This window comes from Chanodichthys erythropterus, chromosome 23 (assembly GCF_024489055.1).
Source record: "Chanodichthys erythropterus isolate Z2021 chromosome 23, ASM2448905v1, whole genome shotgun sequence".
Taxonomy (NCBI): domain Eukaryota; kingdom Metazoa; phylum Chordata; class Actinopteri; order Cypriniformes; family Xenocyprididae; genus Chanodichthys; species Chanodichthys erythropterus.
The window spans coordinates 10,715,710-10,735,516 of NC_090243.1; the positions used below are offsets into that span (position 1 = coordinate 10,715,710).

General features: G+C 39.9%; 1 protein-coding gene across 1 annotated transcript in view; it reads right to left on the reverse strand.

Moving 5' to 3' along the window:
* cnksr2a (connector enhancer of kinase suppressor of Ras 2a) overlaps positions 1 to 19,807 on the reverse strand; it is a 100,267-nt gene that overhangs the window by 67,447 nt on the left and 13,013 nt on the right. The window contains exon 2 of the mRNA XM_067377746.1: positions 1,642 to 1,805. Within this exon, the coding sequence (XP_067233847.1) occupies positions 1,642 to 1,805 (164 nt within the window). The remainder of the gene's footprint in view (positions 1 to 1,641; positions 1,806 to 19,807) is intronic.

Here is a 19,807-nt window from a genome sequence, read left to right on the forward strand (position 1 = left end):
TGCAAAGTTGACTGGAAGGAAGAAATTGGGTAGGCAAAGGTGCACAAGCAACAGGGGTGACCACAAGCTTAAGAATACTGTCAAGTAAAGATGATTCAAACACTTGGGAGAGCTTCATAATGAGTGAAATGAAGCCGGAGTCAGCGCATCAAGAGTCACCACACTCTGACATCTTCAGGAAAAGGACTACCAAGCCACTTCTGAAACAGAAACAATGTCAGAAGCATCTTACCTGGGCTAACGAGAAAAAGAACTGGACAGTGAACAGTGGTCGAAAGTCCTCTTTTCAGATAAAAGTAAATTTTGCATTTCACGTTGAAATCATGGTCCCAGAATCTGAAGTAAGACTGGAGAGGCACAGAATTCAAGCTCCTTGAAGTCTTGTGTGAAGTTTCTGAAGTCAGTAATGATTTGGGTGGCCATGACATCTGCTGGTGTTCGTCCATTGTGTTTTATCAAGTGCAAAGTCAATGCAGCCATCTTCCAGGAGATTTTGGAGCACTTTATGCTTCCATCTGCTGACAAGCTTTATGGAGATGCTGATTTCCTTTTCCAGCAGGACTTTAGCACTTCCAAGTGGTTTGCTGTCCATGATATTACTGTGCTTTATTGGCCAGCCAACATGCCTGACCTGAATCTATGGGATATTTTCAAGAGAAAGATGAGAAACAGTTGATACAACAATATACAGATGATCTGAAGGCTCAATAGTGCCTCAGCAGTGCCACGGGCTGATCACTTCCATGCCACACTTCACTGATGCTGTAATTTGTGCTAGAGCAAGTCATTTGCTGTAATATGTGCTGCCGACCAAGTATTGAGTGCACAAATGAACATACTTTAAAGAACTTGAACTTTTCTGTTTTGCAAATCCATTTTTTGATTGATCTTAAGAAATATTCTAATATTTTAAGATACTGGATTTTGGACTTTCATGAGCTGTACGCTCTAATCTTCAAAATTTAAAAAAAGAAAAAACTTTTGAAATGTTTTACTTTACATGTAGGGAATCTAGAATATATGAAAGTTTCATTTTTTTTAAACAATTTTAAATAAAAAAATGAACTTTTTGATGATATTCTAATTATATGACCAGCACCTGAAAATAAATGACAGGGAAAGAGTTAATAAATGAGTAAATACAGTCATTTTCAATTTTTAACATTGTTGTTCATTGTCAGTAGACAATGCAAACAAACGTTTGTTTTTCCTCAAAGTTATATCTCGATATCTTTGTTAACACTGTGCAGTAGGGTACTCCACAAGTGTTCGCCAATAAACAAGTAAATAGAGTCATTGGTTAATTTGTTTATTTATTTATTTATTACATTTTGTAATATTATTATTTTTAATTTTAAGTTACTAGATTTTGTTTCATTGTTTTTCTTTTTCTTCTGATATATTGGGTGAAATAAGACCAGGTAAAAAAATTGTCTTTATTTTTTGTTTCATATTCATGTTTAATGGTCATTGGCAGTCGAAAATGCTAACAAACGTTTTTAGTCTTTTCAGAATGTGATATTGTTTTTCTCAAAGTGATCTCTATATCTTTGTCAACTTGTGAAGTAGGGACTGCCAGCTGACAGTGTGTTGAACAGCAGATGTAGGATCAAGCGTATAAAGGAGAGTGAAGTCTCTCACCAGAGCGCACAGCAGGTCCACAGCTTCCAGGATCAGCTCCTGGTGTCCGATGCGGGACACCCCCAGATCCTCCAGCTCCTGATGGGTGATCCTCAGCAGCTGGTCACCTCCTACCTTCTCCCTTTCAAAGTTCTTTATATACTGCTGCAAGCAGTCATCCAGACCTGTAGAGACATTAAAAAAACATCAACAATCTAGGACCAACCCTGATTCACTTGAAAACATCATCCCAAAGCCATGGGATTTATGGGTTAAAATGACCAAAAGATAGGAAAGATGGGAGAAGATAAGACCGGTAGATATTTACTACTAAATTATAACATTTAGAGATGCATTCAGCTTGACAATCTTTGAATCTTTGATTTTTAACGGGAATGAAAGCAAGGCTGTGAGGGATAGACATACATCTCTACAGTGGGTTGTACTATTATTTAATGTGTTTAAGGATTGTTCTGCTGTTAAAACACTGCAAAAATATCTTTCCAAGAAATTTCAGTAGGCAAAAAACTCCAGACAACTTGAACTGTGGGAAATTATAAGTAATCTAGGAGCTTTATACAGCTTTTACAGCGGATCCCACTGAAAACACAGTAAGTCTATCCCTCACAGCCTCAATTTCATACCTGTCATGGTGCTGCTCTGAATAAGGTCTAGAACACGCATTTAGAAAATGCATATAAAATAGAGTGAATTTCCATTTCATGCCAACTAAATGATTTACTGTGTCCATAATTCCCTTATTAACAAATTAAAAATATATCTATAGATCCGACAAAACTTAAAGGGATAGTTCACCGAAAAATAAAAATTTGATGTTTATCTGCTTACCCCCAGCGCATCCAAGATGTAGGTGACTTTGTTTCTTCAGTAGAACACAAATGATGATTTTTAACTCCAACCGTTGCGGTCTGTCAGTCTTATAATGCGAGTGAATGGGAACACAATTTATAAGAGTCAAAAAATATGTATAGACAAATCCAAATTAAACCCTGCGGCTCATGACGACACATTGATGTCCTAAGACACGAAACGATCGGTTTGTGCAAGAAACCGAACATTATTTATATAATTTTTTACCTCTAATACACCACTATGTCCAACTGCGTTCAGCACTCGGTCAGTGAGGTCTGATCGCGCTCTGACAGCGGCAGTGATGTCTCGCGCTTATACTTCAATGAGTGCTAGACATCACTTCCGTTGTCAGAGCACCTCACTGACCGAGTGCTGAACGCAGTTGGACATAGTGGTGTATTAGCAATCGTTTCGTGTCTTAGGACATCAATGTGTCGTCACGAGCCGCAGGGTTTAATTTGGATTTGTCTATGCATATTTTTTGACTCTTATAGATTGTGTTCCCATTCACTCGCATTATTTGACTGACAGACCGCAACGGTTTGAGTTAAAAATCATCATTTGTGTTCTACTGAAGAAACAAAGTCACCTACATCTTGGATGCGCTGAGGGGAAAGAAGATAAACATCAAATTTTCATTTTTGTGTGAACTATCCCTTTAAGAGATCACTATTATCCATTTGCAAAATAAATAAATAAATAAATACTTAGCTTTAGAACTGTTCAGATGGAATAAATCACACAAAGGTTAGTGTTCAGATTAAGAGGATAAACATTCAATAATAGTATCTAATATTACCCACACCCCCTTGTGTGAAGATACTGGTAAATGAAGCACTGACCTGGTTTCTGTTAGAGAGCAAATGAGTCATGCAGATGGTGTTGAACATTTAATAATTGCTCATCAAAGCATTAATAGTGGACAAGAGCAAGGTTTCTGGATAAATATTTATGCATATTCTTTTAATTATTTTCAGAAACATTGCACTTGACCACTATTAATTATTAAGAGTCATTTTGACATCTACATTGTATGTATCTAAATAAACACTGAAATGAATATTGCCATACCTCTCCATTTGTATATATAAAAAGACTCAGATCCACTTTGGTGAAATATTTTTCAAAACACTTTAGTTAATTTAAAGCAGCTGCAACTGATAAAGAATTATAATGTCATCAGAGCTGTCCATGCTTAATAGCACACAATGCAATAAATGCATCTGCTTCAATGTCTCTTCTGCTTCAGACTACCCCAAAATCAGCAACGACAAAGACCGTCTCAGGTTATGACTATAACCATAGTTCCCTGAGAGAGGGAACGAGACACTGCGTCCCGAAGGGGGCGCTATGGGAACGCCCTCAGCGTGAATGCGTCTGATGCACGTGTGTCAACTAGTCCAATGGCGAGAGTGAACGTCACCGGCGGGTGACGTCACGACCAGGAAAGTATAAATACACATCCGGAAAGACTGGCTTCAGCTTAAACTGCCGAAGCAAATCGATCACAGGGATGCAGGGAGTATGGCAACGCGACGCAGTGTCTCGTTCCCTCTCTCAGGGAACTATGGTTATAGTCATAACCTGAGACGTTCCCTTTCGAGGGACCTCGCACTGCGTCCCGAAGAGAGGCGCTATGGGAACGATATCCCAAAACGCCATAATTCCAAAATGCCTGTCTGTGTGAAACTGTGGCACACTAAGACAAGAGCACTGAAGAGCCTGGAGCTGCATCCAGGTCGAGATACATCATCTCACAACGTGAGTGGCGAGGATCAGCCCGCCACATCACAGACTTCCTTGAGGAAAACCCCCAACATCAAGGCCTTGGAGGCCGCCATACTCTAGTAGAGCGAGCTCTGGCAGACAGTGAATACTGCTGGCCGGAGACCTCATACGCAAGTGATATAGTCTCAACTATCCACTTGCTAACCAATTGTATGGACGCAGGGAGACCCCTAATTGCGCGGTCCAAACAAACAGTTGATCTGAGATCCTCCACAGGGCAGCTCTGTGGATATCAGGTGTCCAGTGCTCACACTGGACACACAAGAATCCACTTTTCCTGGTCTGGATCTAAGAACAGAGGACAGAAAGCTTGCAGCACTATAGGCCATGTCATATTGGTCAGAACCAAAGGTATATAACCCGGTAGGGTAAAGGAACACTTTGACCACCCCTGGTGCACACTCAAGGCACGTAGGGGATACAGATATGGCCTGAAGGTCTCCTACTCTTTTAGGGAAGAAATGGCAAGGAGGAAAACAGTATAAACAGAATCAAGCGGCTCAAATGGAGCTGCAGATAAGCCTTCCAACATAAAGGCCAACTCCCAAGCAGGAACCCTAGTGCATGTTGCAGGCCTCAGCCTCAGAGTGCCACGAAGGAAACGATACCTCAAAGGGTTATTCCCCACAATTGTACCAACGAGGTACAATCCAATACGAGGATAGTTTCCTTGTGGTTGGAGTTCTGGAGTAAAGTATGGTCACCACAACCTCGGTTGAGAGACCAGATACTATGAGTTGGGCCCCTCAGGGGCCAAACCCACAGGTTGAATACTTCTGGGCGGGGTGAAAAATCAGGCCCGTCGCATGAGATAGGTCTCTCCTGATCGGAATCTCCGAGGGAGAGCCGTCAGGAGAGACACAAGGTCCAAGAACCATATCCGACTTGGCCAGTAAGGCGCTACTAGCAGTAGACTTATCCCTTACCGGCGAATTTTGTCCAGAACTCCTGGGAGCAGAACAATTGGGGGGGAAAACGTACAGACGTAGCCTCGGCCATGTCTGTACCATGGCATCCAGTCCAAGAGGAACTGGATGTGTAAGGGATAACCACAGTGGACAGTGTGTCGTATCCTGAGACGCGAAAGATCCACCTTCACGTAGCTATAAATCTCCCAAATGAGCTTCACCACTTTGGGGTGAAGTCTCCATACCCCTGGCCTCAGCCCCTGTCTCGACAGGATGTCTGCTCCTATACTGTAGGTCCCTGAAATAAGATTGCTCTCGAGGAGAGCATCTTCCCCAGGGACCACAGGAGGATCTGGTGCGCCAGATAGTGGGCGCAAACGCAAACCCCCTGTTGAATTATATAAGAGACCATCGATGAATTGTCTGTTTTCCCAGACAGCTCGATGACCTCTCAGGTCTGGAAGGAAGAACTCCAACGCATTGAAGCCCGCCATCATCTTCAGGCAATTAGTGCCACGAAAGATGATGACTCCTCAACAGCCCTTGAGCTGAGCGGCCTTCCATTACCACTCCCCAGCCTGTGAGAGAAACATCTACCATGAGAGTGACTCAATGATATTAAGCTCCTAACACAGGTCCCTGGGACAGGAACCAACTTTTCCTCCATATAACCAAGGCGCGGAGACACCGCTGCGTGATCTTGATCATAGGAAGTGGATTCCCCCTCAGGGAAAACCCTTGGTCCTGAACCACCACTGTAAGGGTCTCATGAACAGCAGGCCAAAAGGTATCACCGTTGGTCATCAGTTTTACAGTGAGTGACTGGCCTAGTTATATCTCCTGTGTGACTGAAAAGATTGCAGCAATACAAGTGGGCGACAGAACGGCCCGCAGCGTCACTGAATCCATACCATGCCCAGGAAGGTGGTTCTCTGTAATGGAGAAAGCACACTCTTCTTGGCGTTCAGCCACAACCCCAATTTTTTATGAGCAAGAACAACATCTCAATGTTGAACTGACCATCTGTTCCGACTGCGCTAATATTAGCCAGTCATCTTATCAGTTCATAATGCGTGTGCCCTGCAGCCTGAGCAAGGCCAGAGCTGCATCTACGCATTCCATGAACGTGTGGGGTGATGGATCTAGACCAAATGGAAGAACCTAATATAGGTATACTTTGCCCCTGAAAGCAAACCCGAGGAACTTCCTATGCTGTAGAAGGATGGAGACATGGAAGTATGCACCCTTTAGAACTATCATGACAAACCAGTCCTCAGATCTGGTTTAGAGTCAACATTTTGAACCTAAGTCTCCTGACTGACTGATTCAAATGATTAAGATCTAATATAGGATGCAACTCTCCATCCTTCTTTGGAACAAAACCAGTAGCGGCCCTAAAAACCCTAACTCTCTGCTGGGAGGAGGAACCCATTTTGTAGCTCCTTTCGCAAAAGAGTTTACTTTTTGCTCCATTACCAGAGCCCGCCCATTGAGATACATCTTTGGCAGAAGCCTCAACTCTGCCAGAAAAACCACAAAAGGGAACCAGCCTCTCAAGACTGGTCTCTGGTATACCTAGAGCAGCCACTTTGGTGACCTGAAATACACTGGCAGGAAATAACCCATATGACTGCTTTTCGACCCTCCTCAGAGGGTGCGAACCTGATGCAGCGTCGAGTGAGCGCTGAATCAAAGCTTGCTGGAAACCGCTGCACCCCAGAGCACTAAGAGTGATGGGGTTGGCAGATCGGTCCCCTGAGGGCAACGAAGTGGCACGGGCACCGTATACTGAGGTGTACACCGCTCCACCCCGCAGGGGGCTGCCCCAAGAAGCCTAACACCACAGGCGTCAGGATCTACATGAAAGGCTGAACTAATACATGAATCTAACTACTTAAAGTCAGATAAATATGTATTATTTTAATTTCTCAAAATTAAATTACAGCCAACTGTCCATTTAATTCCTCAAAATTAAATGCAACAAATGATCTATCAGACACGTTAATATGGTCTGAAAGAAATGCTAAATATAGTATGTATGTATATATAGGCATATAGGCCATACAGGCCATACACACATCAAATCACATTTAATCTCTCAAAATTAAATGCAGTCACATATCAACCAGACAGGTAACAACGGTCTGGATGAAAGTCTAAATAAAGAGTTATTAGTGCAGACATATAGCTTTTTTTAAAACCAGGCAATATCCCATTTAATTCCTCAAATTAAATGGATCAATGAACCACCAGACAAGTGTACACGGTCTGAATGATTGGTTTAATATTTATAACTGCTGTCTGCACACCCTAATCTACGCGTTGCCTCGGCAAACACGCTAGATCAGAGCCACTAGAATCTTTATTGCAGTTTGCAGACACGAAATCTACGCGTCGCCTCGGCAGACGCGAGATCCGTGCCACTAGATTCTTTATTGCAGTTTGCAGACTCGAAATCTAAGCGTCGCCTCGGCAGACGCGAGATCAAAACCATTAGATTCTTTAATGCAGTTTGCAGACTCGAAATCTGAGCGTCGCCTCGGCAGACGCGAGATCGAAACTACTAGAATCTTAATTGCAGTTTGCAGACTCGAAATCTAAGCGTCGCCTCGGCAGACGCGAGATCAGAGCCATTAGATTCTTTAATGCAGTTTGCAGACTCGAAATCTAAGCGTCGCCTCGGCAGACGCGAGATCAGAGCCACTAGAATCTTAATTGCAGTTTGCAGACACGAAATCTGCGCGTCGCCTCGGCAGCCGCGAGATCCGTGCCACTAGATTCTTTATTGCAGTTTGCAGACTCGAAATCTACGCGTCGCCTCGGCAGACGCGAGATGAGCCACTAGAATCTTTATTGCAGTTTGCAGACCCGAAATCAATGCGTTGCCTCGGCAAACGCTTGATCCAAGGCCATAGATTCTTTATTGCTTAAGACTTTATTCCCTCGAGAAAAAAGCCAAGAGGTGCAGAGCTAAAAATCTCGATAGTGCATCACATCGGGAAAAATGAATGAACACTGTCAGATCCCCTTTTTTTACAAGAACTGACGTGCATGCTCTGCTCTAAAACAAACAACACATGAATCGCGTGTATCCCCACTCGTACAGTGGCGAGGGCAGGGAAGCACACATGACTCAAGTTGCTATTTGCTCGCCAATAAGCTTCTGTCTAGAATATATATAATGCTTGAGGACAAACAACAATAAATAGACAGAGACAGTTTAACACAGAGCGCTTTGCTGAGGCACAAAAGCTGAAGCCAGTCTTTCCGGATGTGTATTTATACTTTCCTGGTCGTGACGTCACCCGCCGGTGACGTTCACTCTCGCCATTGGACTAGTTGACACACGTGCATCAGACGCATTCACGCTGAGGGCGTTCCCATAGCGCCCCCTTCGGGACGCAGTGCGAGTTCCCTCGAAAGGGAAATATAAGGGGTGCAACATTTATACATGATGACTGACAACATGTATTCCACCCTAACAATGTCGCATATCCATCAAACTGACAGTAAATGACAGCTCGGCAACATCATAACCTCTAAGCCGTCCTATGTTTGAGGGAGAGCTTCATTTTAGGGAAAGGAATCATTACGGTCCAAAAAAAGCACGTAAATAGAATTTGTGATTGAGCATAATAAAGTTTATTTAAATCAGACTATTTTAAGATCTACACTCTAGAAAAAGGTTCAGTGGGGTTTAACATAGAACCCTATGGTGCTTGATTCAATTTTAACTATCTTTTTAATGCCAAAAATTTTCTATACAAGGAGAAATGTCTTAAAAGATATACTACTTCACCACTGGCAAAATGGGTTTTCAATAAAACTGGCCTGTCTATGCAGTAGAAAGTGAATGATCCAAAGCGTTGTAGGCAGTGGCTAAAGGCTGTAAAGAATCGTAAATATGGAACACTGTGACGGGAAAATCTGAAAAGCCTCAGTGTTTGTAGTCAACATTTCAAAGTGGTTGACAAACACAGTTTTTTTAGGCCAAATGGATGGGGAAAAAACTGCAAGAAACTACTGTTCTGTCTATTCCCACCAAACCAAAATGCTGTTGCGTATATGTAAGAAAGCTGCTGCCATAGTGTTCCATTTATACCATAATGCTTAGAATAGACAAAGTACGATACAGTTTTTAGTGATAAACCTAGTCTTAGAATCAGGGCCGGCTCTAGCCCTTTGGTTGCCCTAGGCGAGATTGCCCTAGCCCCCATCCTCCCAAAGGACAAATACTATATACCAACTACAAGCATAGATAAATGCAACATAAAGTTACAAATTAAATATGAGTTCTAACTGTAGTATTAATTTTCGTGTACAGAAATGTAATAATTAAATATAAAATGAAACTGTTCACTGTGTAAATTTAATGTAATATAGATTAATCTTTGTTAAAGCTGTGTTTTGTTGTTTGACATGACAGACAACCGCAGGTATTTTTAGGTTGCTGTCACTTTAAGAGTAAGACTCCATGCACGCGCACATCCAATATACACATCCGATTCCGAATTCTCACCTCGTTCAATTAAGACATAACCGAATGTGTTTTCGAGAATACTTTATTATTTTGACTGACATAATGCGTGTATGTGACCATCCAAGTGCATTGAGGACGCGAAAGAGAAATTAATTTAGGGTTTAAGAGCTATCTGGAACGCGCCTCTCTCTCTCTCTCTTTCTAGCTCTCTGTGCGCGCGAGCCTTGTATGCGCGTCTGCGCGTACCGATAACAGACCTGCGTGCGATACCGAATTAAATCCTCTTTTTCCTCTTCTAGCGCTGGAATAGTTTTATATGTGTGAAATAGCAAAACAAAACACGTTCAAATTATAACCTGTTCACTCTATTGCGGTGAAACTTGCAAATGATCCGTGAATCACATGCGTCCAGAACCGGGGCTTGATCCGAACGGATCACGGATCAACAACAATCCGTTTAACCGCTAGTTCAAGGTGATGATGCACAATACTAAGCACATTTATTTCATTTAACACCTCAATGGCTGAGATGAGAAGATTTACCTGTATACTCGGTTTTCCTTTTATCTTTCTCCATTTTCGTCCCTGTGCACCGGAGGGTTTATTAGACCGCTTCATTTTCTTCATCAACTGCGCACCTAACGTAACGTAACGGCGACCCTAGAGGGCGCCCGCGCCCCCAACATATTTGTCGCCCTAGGCAACCGCCTAGTTCGCCTATAGCAATCGCCGGCCCTGCTTACAATAACCGTTTAGTTAAAGTGCCCCCATTATGGATTTTTGAAAATTATCTTTCATGCAGTATGTAATGTAGCTGTATTTAGTCTGCAAAGTTGTAAAGCTGAAAGTGCATCATCAATAAAGTTATTGTCTCTTAAAAGAAAGATCCGACTCTGAACCACTTAAACGAGTCGTTTGTAATTTGAATCCCATTGCCGTGAACCTCATATGTCACAAGTAAACACATCTGCATAATGCCCACCTACGTTCTGCACTGCAGCTGCCTGGTTCGTATTGTGTAGTCTACATGTGGAGAAGACACTGTTTTTTATTTGGACCAACTTGTTCCACAGAATCACAACCTGTATACATTTTATACCGAGTATTCAAAATACATAGTTTTGTGTTTTAGCTATATTGTGTATGTCTCCGGCTAACATGCTCACGTTATTACTGTCTTACTGAAATACTTCTGCTAATCAGCTGTGGCCCGCTATTACCTAAAATTGTGTCCATTAATGCAGATTGTCTGTCGTTCTTACTTCTTTGAGTAATGATGGAGCAAGATTTGTTTTACAAACTTTAAAGGTGCCCTAGAATCAAAAATTGAATTTACCTTGGCGTAGTTGTACAGTTCAGTACAGGGAGCGCGCGATTTAAAGGGGCTGCAGCCTGAATTGGTGCATAGTTAATGATGCCCCAAAATAGGCAGTTAAAAAAATTAATAAAAGAAAAATCTATGGGGTATTTTGAGCTGAAACTTCACAGACACATTCAGGGGACACCTTAGACTTATATTACATCTTGTAAAAACTGGTTATAGAGCACCTTAAATGTTATATCAGTCATTTACGCTAGTGATCGGATAACATATGCGCTGTTATTGTTACAGTTAATAATACAGTTCCCACATTAGAATTAGATTTATCAGTTTGATGACGGACATTCAATTGTTAATGCTGATGGTGAGGAATTACAGTAGCAACATCTCATGATGAACATCAAACTTAGTAGCGTATCACTGAGAAACGTCCTGCTCAAGTCGTCCTTGCGATGGAGGCTCTGGTGAAATAACTAGTTCTTCCAATATTTAATCATCGGGCTCATCGTGTTCAGATTTATATGGTAAAAATGAATCAACAGACTGGGCCATCTGACCAATCAGAGCAGGGTAGGCTCATTGAAAGGAGGGATTTCGAGAGACTGATTCGTCCAAAGAGTCGTTTGAGAATCACTGAAAAATGTAGTGATGTTCAACGTAAATTATGAGAAAATAAAAGTGTTTTTTGACCTTTGATGCATGTAAACCTGCTGTAGGAGACCTCCAAACCAAAATTAGAAAACTTTCAAATAGCATAATAGGTGCACTTTAATAACACTCAGTCGATTCGACTGTCTGTGGGCAGGGATACAAAAATGCGGAAGTATTTGTAGTTTTCATGAAAGCTGTCAAAAGTCTGCCTGATGACACATTTTGCACCATTCAGCAAAGTTTTGTTCACAAATAAATGTGAATTTCTCAGCCCAGGTAACAGAGACAACAAGTAAACATTCATTTAAATATACTACTGACATTGTAGCAAGATAAAGCGAGGTGAAGCTACACTTTAAATGACTGCAAAATACTTTCATGTTTAATTAAATTACTTTTTTTCTATTGATAAAGCATTTTATGAGCTGTTTAATTAATAAAATGTAATTAAAATTGAAAATGAATTAAAACAAAATCTATAAAACAATCCCAACCCCTAAAATGTTCTATATACATTATATAGTGCCTGACAGAAGGTTATGTAGAAATCTTTCTTCTTGAGTGTATATCAGCAAAGCTCTGTGTCCAGAATCAAAACCATCCTAAATCAAATCAGAAATGATTGCTGCACTGTCTACGGTAAAGCCTCTGAACACCGATAGGATGCACACATAAATCAAAATAATAAAGCTACTGTCAGCTGTACAGGATAGATGTGACTATAAAGGCTATAAATACAGAGAAATAGACTAATAAAGAGTGAAGGATCTAGCAAGTTTCGAAAACACCACCATTCACAACTGTCACCATCAAACAGGTGACGACACACACTCGCTCCATAGTGACACACACTTGTTGGACTGCATTTGTCAGTCTTGGACATTCTGTTGCCCAACGGCACGTCTCACAGCAGCCGTGCTCTCCGAACAGCTGCTGCTCGACACAATGTACGTAACTGCAGGATTTACATATTTTGCTTACAGCATGTGTTTATGATAGTGTTTGTAATAGGGAAGGTCACAGGAACTCTTCTTAAATCTCACAAGCGGCCCTCTAATAATTAAATCTAAAGCAACCATCATCATCCAGCTCATTAACAGGACGGGCCAAAACTCATTGGCCAAGACAGCAAGAATAACAATAGCTGTCATTACTGCTAAACAATATCTGACTCATTAGTAAGCAAGTCTTTCAGTTGTTATATAATTAGTTGGTGATCCCAGGTCTGAATTTAATGTGGAAGGTACGGCTGAAGATGAGAATCTTGAAATGAGCGTGATGACTAACTTCTGCTGATGCTGTGGCTCTGATTGACATACTGGACAGGTGCAGCGAACAGTTAATTGTTAGTTAATGTGGTTAATAATGATGTGTGGGCAACAGGATGAGATTTAGAAAGGAAAGAATGAAAAAAGGGTAGAGAGGGAACGTGAAAGCCCAATGTAAATCTTGGTAATGTACCTATGGCCGTCATCAGAGGGAAGACATTTGGGCCCTGTGACAAGGCCCTTAAAAATTTCTTCCCAGGCCTATGAACTCAAGCAACGATCCTAGTTGCACCAATAAAGACATTTTGGCTGATACTCATAGCCATTATTTATTTTTACCAGTAGCGGCTCCGGACCGTAAATTTATGTAGGGCAGATTCTGGGTCTTAGCGCTAGTTTATGATAAACATGTTATAAGATTTATACTCTAATCGCTGAACATATGCAGACTGATACACTTTTGGCAGAGGTCCAGTGTCCTTGCATTATTCAGCCTGAGGGTGATTGACAGGCTTTAAGTACGCACAACACACATAGAATGGTATCTTAGAATTGCTTTAATGTAGTATTTATTGCCTCCAAATGTTGTTGTAGAATGTTGCAAGTTGTGGAGGAATTCTGGTGAGGAAAAGAAAGTCATGTCTATTTTCAGAACAAACATAAAACAAACACAACAGAACTAGGCTATATAAAGGCTACTCACATGAGCACATTTGAAAGGATTTGTACTTGTATAAATTCTGTACATAGGAAGAGCAGACATGCCAACTAGTTACTGACCTGATTCAGATTAAATATACACATAGCTGAAGCGGACTGATATCATATTGGTCTGAAGCGAGGTTTACATAGGGTAATTATGAAATCTTTTATAACAATATTGTAAAAAGTCTTTATTGTCACTTTTGATCGATTTAATGCATTCTTGCAAATAAAAGTATTAATTTCTCTCTAAAAAAAAATCATGCAAACACCAAACTTTTGTATGGTATGCCATTATGTGCCATAGTGCACCAAAAAAATAAATAAAAAAAGCATCTTTATTCAACAATATCTAGTGAAGGGCGATTTCAAAACACTGCTTCATGAAACTTCGAAGCTTTACGAATCTTTTTCGAATCAGTGGTTCGGAGCGCATGTCAAACTGCCAAAGTCACGTGAACCATTGAAATTTCAAATCACTTATGACGTAACAAAGTCTTGTTTACTGAAAATTTGGCGGTGTGAACCACTGATTCGAAACAAAAGATTCGTAAAGCTTCGAAGCTTCATGAAGCAGTGTTTTGAAATCGCCCATCACTAGATATTGTTGAATAAAGTCGTTATTTTGTTTTGTTTTTTTGGTGCACAAAAAATATTCTCGTCGCTTTTTAGAATCAAGGTTTAACCACAGTAGTAACATGAACTGTTTTAAAGGTGCCCTAGAATTAAATATTGAATTTATATTGGCATAGTTGAATAACTAGAGTTCAGTACATGGAAAAGACATACACTGAGTTTCAAACTCCATTGTTTCCTCCTTTGTTATATAAATCTCATTTGTTTAAAAGACTTCTGAAGAACAGGTGAATCTCAACATAACACCGACTGTTATGTAACAGTCGGGGTGTACGCCCCCAATATTTGCATATGCCTGCCCATGATCGAGGCATTAGACAAGGGCAGAATGTCTAGATGTGCACAGCTGAATCATCAGACTAGGTAAGCAAGCAAGAACAATAGCGAAAAATGGCAGATGGAGCAATAATAACTGACATGATCCATGATATCATGATATTTTTAGTGATATTTGTGAATTGTCTTTCTAAATGTTTCGTTAGCATGTTGCTAATGTACTGTTAAATGTGGTTAAAGTTACCATAGTTTATTACTGTATTCACGGAGACAAGAGCCGTAGCTATTTTCATTTTTAAAAACTTGCAGTCTGTATAATTCATAAACACAACTTCATTCTTTATAAATCTCTCCAACAGTGTGTAATGTTAGCTTTAGCCACGCAGCACAGCCTCAAACTCATTCAGAATCAAATGTAAACATCCAAATAAATACTATACTCACATGATCTGATGTATGCATACAGCATGCATGACGAACATCTTGTAAAGATCCATTTGAGGGTTATATTAGCTGTGTGAACTGTGTTTATGCTGTTCAAGGCAAGCGCGAGCTCTGGGGCGGGGGAGCGGGAGATTTAAAGGGGCCGCAACCTATATATCTGCGCATAGTTAATGATGCCCCAAAATAGGCAGGAAAAAGGAAATGATCTAGCTGGCAATGCAGGCCTCACTGAGCCATCAGATTTTAATCAAAAAGATCTTAATTTGTGTTCTGAAGATGAAAGAAGGTCTTGCGGGTGTGGAACGACATGAGGGTGAGTAATTAATGACTAAATTTTCATTTTTAGGTGAACTAACCCTTTAAATATGTTCCTTTTTTTTAGTTAATCAACTTGTTTGTTTTTTTAATTGATGAAAACCCTTTAGAAACATATTATTAAAGAATTTAATTTGTTGTACCATAAAGAAGACAGAAATATACTGTTTTAGTTCCACAGATATATTGTTCCATCCTAATATACAGGGAAGAGCAGAGAAAATACACACTCAAATGATCACACACATGGAACAGCAGTGAAGGCAGCAGATGTGCCTCCTGTTTACACTCAAGCAGTGTGCCATTAATTCATCACTATTGTGGATTTATTAACAAATCTGAGAGATTAAATACAGATCATATATTCTGTCCTGAACAGACACCTATCTCACTCCCTCTCTGCACACACTCACTCGTACAGAAGTATTAGAACAGCCTCACTCTGTTATAGTGCATTATTCATTGCACATGGCCTCCTCCTCTGACAGGTAGCACAGTAAAAATGCAGGGAGAGAGAGAAAAAGCCAGAAAAATGGGCCAAAAGGATATAAAGAAAAAAGCTTAGCCTGAGCACTTAAAATATGACATGCATTAAACACCTCCCCGGCTTCCCGTCATTGAATGATAGATAAAACGATCTGGTAAAAAGCTCTAGAGTTACGGATATTCTGAACCTTCCCAACTCTCGCAGACGGAGTCTAAGCAATGTCATTTATTTGTGCTCTTCTCTCTATATTTTATCAATCTTCATTCTTCACCTTATTTCTGGTAGCTGTGCTGTGCATTATGCAGACATGGTGACCACTGAAAGGGTTGTCGTGACAACCGTTCAAGGGCACAAAGTGCTCAAAGGATCATGGGAAACTCAAAGTGCTTTCCTGCGATTTAATGGTTTACAGATAGCTGTGATGGGGTAACTACAATGATTTACAAGTTACAAGTTACCTATAATTTAAAGAAGTTAAACTAATCTAAAGCTACACTTTTAAAAAACAACAATGACAAACTCTTGGGATAATTTGTAAAAGATTGTATTAATGTAAATAGAACGTACATAGGTTTGGTCTTTACGGACTAGATCTGTTACGTTGCTGCTGCTGCTGCAGAGCAAGTACAATTTAGGTTCTGCTAAATGCTCGGAACATAAAATGCATGAAAACATGCTGCTGCTAGAAAGAGAGGGAGACACCCTTGTAGCAGATCTAGGCAGGTGGTGCTCGGGAGGCGGAGGGCTAGAATAAAAATCTGCATAAAATGCAGAGATAGTGCATTCATTTGGATGCGTCATGGTAGTGTGCAAAAATAACAACATATTCAGTGTATATGATTATATTTATCAAAATCAAAAATGGATGCTACATTACATGGTGCGCCACATTACTTCTCCCTGTATTTATAGTCCTGCCCTACACCTACTCCTATCCCTACCTGTTAAACACTTTTTCCCACTACTGAATACCCGTCAGGCACTTTATTTACACTTGTTGAATATTTATTTAAAGGTGCCCTAGAACTTCTTTTTAAAAGATGTAGTGTAAGTCTAAGGTGTCCCCTGAATGTGTCTGTGAAGTTTCAGCTCAAAATACCTCGTAGATTTTTTTAATTAATTTTTTTAACTGCCTATTTTGGGGCATCATTAACTATGCACCGATATATAGGTTGCGGCCCCTTTAATTCTTGTGCTCCCCTCCCCCGGAGCTCGTGCTTGCCTTAAACAGCAAAAACACAGTTTACACAGCTAATATAACCCTCAAAATGGATCTTTACAAGATATTTGTCATGCCTGCTGCTTTCATACATCGGATCATGTAAGTATAGTATTTATTTGGATGTATTACATTTGATTCTGAATGAGTTTGAGGCTGTGCTGCGTGGCTAAAGCTAACATTACACACTGTTGGAGAGATTTATAAAGAATGAAGTTGTGTTTATGAATTATACAGACTGCAAGTATTTAAAAATGAAAATAGCGACGGCTCTTGTCTCCGTGAATACAGTAAGAAACAATGGTAACTTTAACCACATTTAACAGTACATTAGCAACATGTTAACGAAACATTTAGAAAGACAGTTTACAAATATCACTAAAAATATCATGATATCATGGATCATGTCAGTTATTATTGCTCCATCTGCCATTTTTAGCTATTGTTCTTGCTTGCTTACCTAGTCTGATGATTCAGCTGCGCACATCCAGACGCCCTGCCCTTGTCCAATGCTTGAACATGAGCTGGCATATGCAAATATTGGGGGCGTACACCCCGACTGTTACGTAACAGTCGGTGTTATGTTGAGATTCGCCTGTTCTTCGGATTTCTGCAGGATCATGTGACACTGAAGACTAGAGTAATGAATTTATATATATATATATATATATATATATATATATATATATATATATATATATATACATACACATTCTTGCATAAAAACAATAGATCACAGTGACAACTGGAAAATTTACTATCTGATAGTAAATTTAATACTATAATACTACTAAATGTACTAATTAATAAAACTAGAAAACACACTGATTTATGTAAATGAATCAAATACAAAGTGATTTGGCTACAAAACATAAAAATGCCTCAAAATTGATTAATTGATTACAAATTCATTTAGGTCTGGTTTCACAGACAGGGCTTCAATTAAGCCAGGATTAGGCCTTAGTTCAATTCAACATTACTGGTGTGCATCCTGAGACAAACAATGGCACTATCATATTTTAAGATATGTCAGTGCATGCTGCTTTCAGTTAAAACAGCGCAAACATGCATTTTAGTCTAGGACTAGACTTGCAACCAGGGGTATATGAATCATTCGAACAAACCTATTCACTAAAATGAATCAGAATTTTGAAAGCCACATAAGAGAGTTTGCTTGGTTTTAATGTTGTGTACATAATATATCGACAGAAAACAATGATGTAACGGCTTGGTAAGATACAAGGATACTTGTTGGGGAAAGTTAGCTTGTTTATGGAAAATATACGCTAAGCTACTGTCACGCAATTGAATAGTCAAGTTAGCATTGCTACTTTTAGTCTTGGTTCACACTGCAAGTCTTAGTGCTCAATCCTCGTCTTCATCCTCCTTATCGCCTGCACTCAAATTCACTGGCTTCCGTGGTAGGCCTACATCACCTTATAAATTAATGGCCTCCATGACCATGACATGTTTACTTCCTTATGACAGCGTGCTGCATGCCTTTTGGCAAGAGCCGTGACCAGTTCACACTTAAATCTTATTTTGGCCACATTTAAAAAATAATGTGGCCAATCAAACAAAATTACGGCTCTGAGCAATAAGCACTAAGGCTTGCAGTGTGAATATAGCCTTACGATTACTAAAAGGTGTAATGTCCCTGAAAAGAAACATGAATACAGATTGCAAAAGGATGGAATAAGAATACCCATGAATCAGCTGTGAACTCCTACACAGGCTTTTCGTCGTTCTCACCTGCGATGAGGATCTTAATATGTGTGTGTGTGTCCACCACTAAATCGTCCTTGCCATCACTTAATCTCAAAGCCATAGGGGACTTCTGGAGATGAGAAATTCATCAGTTAAATAAACCCTGTCTTAAAATGAGCCATCCAGCTGTGCAGAGCCGGTCCACAAGCTTCTGCTAAAGTAGGAGCTGAAGAGCTTGGACCAACAGTGAATTGTTCATAAATACAGTCTTCCACAACAAAATGAACACACTATTCCAGAATGGTTTCTTTTCTGTGGCTGTGAACAAAATATAACTGGCTCTTTGTGTATAGTTCTTGAGATGCCTATGGTCTTCAAAAGTAACATGCTAGCGGTTACATTATACAGTAGGTGCTTGTTTGGTTTTACAGTTTCACATGCTCTAACTTGCGTTTATAACCTGTGTCTGTCATAAAAATGTAGTTTGAGTCAATTCCCAATCCCAATCCCTCCTCATCTCCTGATTGTTTCCTGTCATCTGAAAAGGGAGAGAGAAAGTGACATGTGAAGGCCAGGTATGGTAACCCATCCTCTACATATTTAAAGTTATATATGCAGGATATTGCAGTTTTTCTGTTGCTCATTTAAAGTTATTTTCTTTATTAAGTAACGCTGTGGACGGCATAACATTTGCGACGGACAGTTACACACGTTTCATGGGGAATAAAGCGTCAGGACACTGCACTAGTGATATAAAACGCAGGTCTGTTAAGAGCAATACTTTCAATAAAGAAGCCTAACATTTTCCTTCAACTGTCCATCCTATTAAAAACGGCCAGGCTATATAAGATAATTGGGTAATACTTTACAATAAGGTTCATCAATTAAACATTAGTTAATGTATTAACTAATATGAACTAACCGTGAGCAATACATTTGTTACTGAATTTGTTAATCTTTGTTAACATTAGTGAATGAAAATACAGTTGTTCATTGTTTGTTCATGTTAGTTCACAGTGCATTAACTAATGTTAACAAGATTTTAATAACATATTAGTAAATGTTGAAATTAACATTGACAAAGATTAATAAATGCTGTATAAGTGCAGTTC